This window comes from Oncorhynchus masou, chromosome 5, assembly GCF_036934945.1.
Source record: "Oncorhynchus masou masou isolate Uvic2021 chromosome 5, UVic_Omas_1.1, whole genome shotgun sequence".
NCBI lineage: Eukaryota > Metazoa > Chordata > Actinopteri > Salmoniformes > Salmonidae > Oncorhynchus > Oncorhynchus masou.
In genome coordinates, this window is record NC_088216.1 from 48,865,825 (window position 1) to 48,869,335 (window position 3,511).

The window sequence follows — 3,511 nt, forward strand, 5'->3', positions numbered from 1 at the left end:
TATATCAACCGGGACAGTTGGCTTTTCAGTAGGACCGGGAGGAAAATGGCTACCTCTCTCTTTTACGCAAGAATCACTCTGAGAGCCATTAGCTGGCCACTTACGCAATGTGCTCGTTTATGCTCATTCTTCATCATAAAGGCGTGAAACTACGTCTAAAGGCTGTAGACACCTTAGGGAAGACGTAGAAAAAGGAATCTGGTTGATATCCCTTTAAATTGAGGATAGGCATGCAAAGGAGCAGAAGGGTTTCAAAATAAGAGGCACTTCCTGATTGGATTTTCCCGGGGTTTCGCCTGCAATATCAGTTCTGTTGTACTCACAAACAATATTTTTACAGTTTTGGAAACTTTTGAGTTTTCTATCTTAAGCTGTCAATTATATGCATATTCTATTATCTGGTCATGAGAAATAGGCTGTTTACTTTGAACGTTATTTTTACAAAAATAAAAGTAGTGCCCCACTCACTCCAACTATGAGCTAGGTCTCTTGAAGGGACAGGTAGACATATAATGACCGGCAGTACACTCCACCAACTTCTTCCAGACCTCTATTATGGCCGCCAGTTTGTCTCTCTTGCAGGTCTTGACGGTGTTTGAGGGAATCAGTTTGAGAACGGCGATGAGCAGAATTGCTAATCTTGTTCAGATAATGACTAGCTATGTGGGATACAAGGTGATTCTGCTCAAAGTGCAATGAAGTTGACCTCAAACCCACACAGAGCGGAATAAATAAAATTCCTGAGACAGCAGGATGCATTCATATGTTGGGAGTTTATTAGAGTGGATTTGACATGTTACATGGAGCTGATGTTAGAATAGGAAAACAGTGGCCCTAGCAACCACATAACCTTCAGACCCAGCTCCTTCATTAATAAGGGGAACTATGGTTTCTTAGGCCCAGTTGCAGCACTTGCAGCTGGCGTCGAACACCAGACCGGCAGCACACTGCTGGTCGTAGGTCTTGCCCTGGCTACAATTGTAGAAGTGGTTGGAATTGGTGGGGTCAGGGTATATTCCGTCAGCCTTCCCGGCGCAGAAACCAGATCCGCTGCTACTACTGCCACCGCCACTGCTGCCACCGCTGCTGCTGCCACCTTGACCGCCGGGCTGTGGGGGGTTAAGTGGGTGCTGGGTAGGGGTCACTGGGGCGATGGGAACCGTACGCGCGGCGCAAGCTGGGAGAGATGGAGGACATAGGAGTGGGGGAAGGGGGTTGAGATAATTTGAGATAATTTCAACGACATTTCTACTACTATTTGAGAGAGTGATAGAGAGGATTAATGTTGAATGTTTGTGTGTGCATGCAGGCATGCATGTGTCTGTGTCACTCACCGGCTCCGGTTCCCAGTCCAGACTTGAGGGTGTTGATCAGTGGGTATCTGCCTTGTCCACAGAAGGTTCCAGAGAAGTCATCCAGATCCAGACTCCAAACCATGGCTCCCCCGAAGCCAGTTTTCTTCAGCCACGCGATCTGTAAGGGAGACAGAGGGGAGAGGAGGGTTTACTTAACAGGGTGAAATTGGATTAATATGTATAGGTGATAGGGCAATTGATGAAGTTCATGTTGGTAGGGAATGGAGTTGGTAGGGAATGGAGCTTTCAATGACAGGATGGTGGATTCGATTCTCGCTGGGGTGACCTATAACAAAATGTATGCACTCACTACTGTAAATCAGGAAGATAAAAGCTACTGTTTAATTCCATATAGTATAAGGATTATTGTAACAGAGTAGGATGGTACGCAATTACCCCCTAGTTATATCTTTCCTCCAAGAGACAAACACCCCCACGAACACAGACCTTGTCCTGGAAACTCTTGACGTTGTCATATCCAACCCAGATGTTCTGCTGGGTGTAGGCATAGGGCACCATCTGGGCAGAGTCCCAGGCCTGGGTAGCTCCCTGCTTCAGTAAGGTGCAGATCTAATGACACACACACACACAATTACGTTAGGGTTGCAAGTTGCATGATTCAGGAAGCTGCAGATGTAATCACTCAAAAACATGACGGGTTTGTGTCCAAAATGACACCCTGTTCCCCAGGACAATACCTTTGACAAGAGCACACAAGTAGTGCACTGTGTAGGGATTGGAAGAGGGTGTAATTTCGGATTTATCTTAATCCTGTGTCAATTACCTCGTAGTAGGCCAGGAAGCCAGACTGTCTGGTGAATGGTCCGGCCGGGCCGGGGCCATTGGCGGGGGCGCCCACTCCAGTGTTAGAGCCACTGGCCAACTGGAAGGTGTGGCCGTAGGTGGGGAATCCAACCAGGAGCTTCTCAGCGGGGGCACCACTGCTCTTCCAGTACTTCATAGCATAGTCCTGAGAACACACACAGTATGTGATAATGAGAACACTGGAGAGAGAATAATTATTAAGAAATGTGGAACTCCCTCTCAGCTCTAAACTAAATAGGCAGGAAGAGATAGATGAGCTGAGGAAGAGAGAGAGGAAGAGATGGGCACAGAGAGAGAGACTCACCACATCGAAGTAGATGTAATCTCCCTGATCAGCTGGTCCTCTGTACAGAGGGCTGTTTTCTCCAGTGCTGTGTTCCCAAGATCCATGAAAGTCATAGGTCATCACATGCAGATAGTCCAACACCCTGAGAGGGAGAAAGAGAGTTTCCAATATGCCAAGAAGTATTTGATAGATCATGCATGTTTTAATGTACAAATCTTTCCTAAGAATTAATATATGAATGAGTCCCAATGTGTATGTACTGACGATCCAATCTCGGCGATCTGGTATCCGGAGTCGATGGTTCCCTTTCCGGCAGAAACAGCTGCAGTCAGCATCAGACGAGGACGGTTGGTGTTCTTTCCTTCAGCCTCAAAGGCAGCCATCAGCTCCTAGAGGGAGACAGTGCACAGAGGGATGTTTGTGTTCATTTGGGTGTTCAGGCGTTCATTCTTGTCTGTGTGTTCATTTGTGTGTGTGCATGAGCTATTTTAAGTGTGTGTGTCTGTATGTGTGATTGTTAATCTGCGTGCGTGTGTGTTTATTCATGTTTGTTCATTCATATGTGTATGTGTGTGTGTGGTTGTGTGTGTGTGTGTGTGTGTGCCTGTGGTTGTGTGTGTGTGTGTGTGTGTGTGCATGTGTATGTGTGTATGTGTATGGGTGTTTGAGTCTAACCTGCAGCAAGGTGGTGAATCTGGCCTTGTCTGCAGGTGGGGAGCCTCTGGATCCGGGATACTCCCAGTCAATGTCCAGGCCGTCAAACTGGTACTGTCTCAGGAACTTGATAACGCTGCTGATGAACGTCTGGCGGTTGGCTGAACTGGACACCATTGCTGTGAACCTGGGTACACACACACAGCTCAGACACAGGGTGTGTGTGTAAATGTGTGTGTGCACTTGCATGTTTATATGCATCTCCACTTACGGCTGAGTGCCAAAATTCCATCCTCCAATGGCCAGCAGAGTCTTCAGGTTGCTGTTCCTGTTACCAAATACAAGACTTAGGGTTATTACTGGCTTAGGCGTGCATGTGTGTACCACGGGA

The 3,511-nt window shown here is 47.2% G+C and overlaps 1 protein-coding gene across 1 annotated transcript; it reads right to left on the reverse strand.

The window, feature by feature from the left end:
- Positions 1-760: 760 nt before the first annotated feature.
- On the reverse strand, positions 761-3,307 carry LOC135527089 (acidic mammalian chitinase-like). Its single transcript, XM_064955739.1, has 7 exons — positions 3,142-3,307; positions 2,731-2,855; positions 2,485-2,608; positions 2,140-2,325; positions 1,803-1,925; positions 1,335-1,473; positions 761-1,177 (listed from the first exon to the last, which is right to left on the reverse strand). The coding sequence occupies exons 1-7, from the start codon at positions 3,295-3,297 to the stop codon at positions 894-896; spliced, it is 1,137 nt and encodes a 378-aa protein (XP_064811811.1). The 5' UTR covers positions 3,298-3,307; the 3' UTR covers positions 761-893.
- Positions 3,308-3,511: the final 204 nt, after the last annotated feature.

Coding starts and splice junctions, on each gene's coding strand:
- LOC135527089 (XM_064955739.1), bottom strand. CDS start 3,297: ATGGTGTCCAGTTCAGCCAACCGCCAGACGTTCATCAGCAGCGTTATC. Junction 1,926..2,139: donor GCTTCCTGGCCTACTACGAG/GTAATTGACACA, acceptor GTGTGTCATTAG/ATCTGCACCTTACTGAAGCA. Junction 1,178..1,334: donor TGGACTGGGAACCGGAGCCG/GTGAGTGACACA, acceptor CATCTCTCCCAG/CTTGCGCCGCGCGTACGGTT.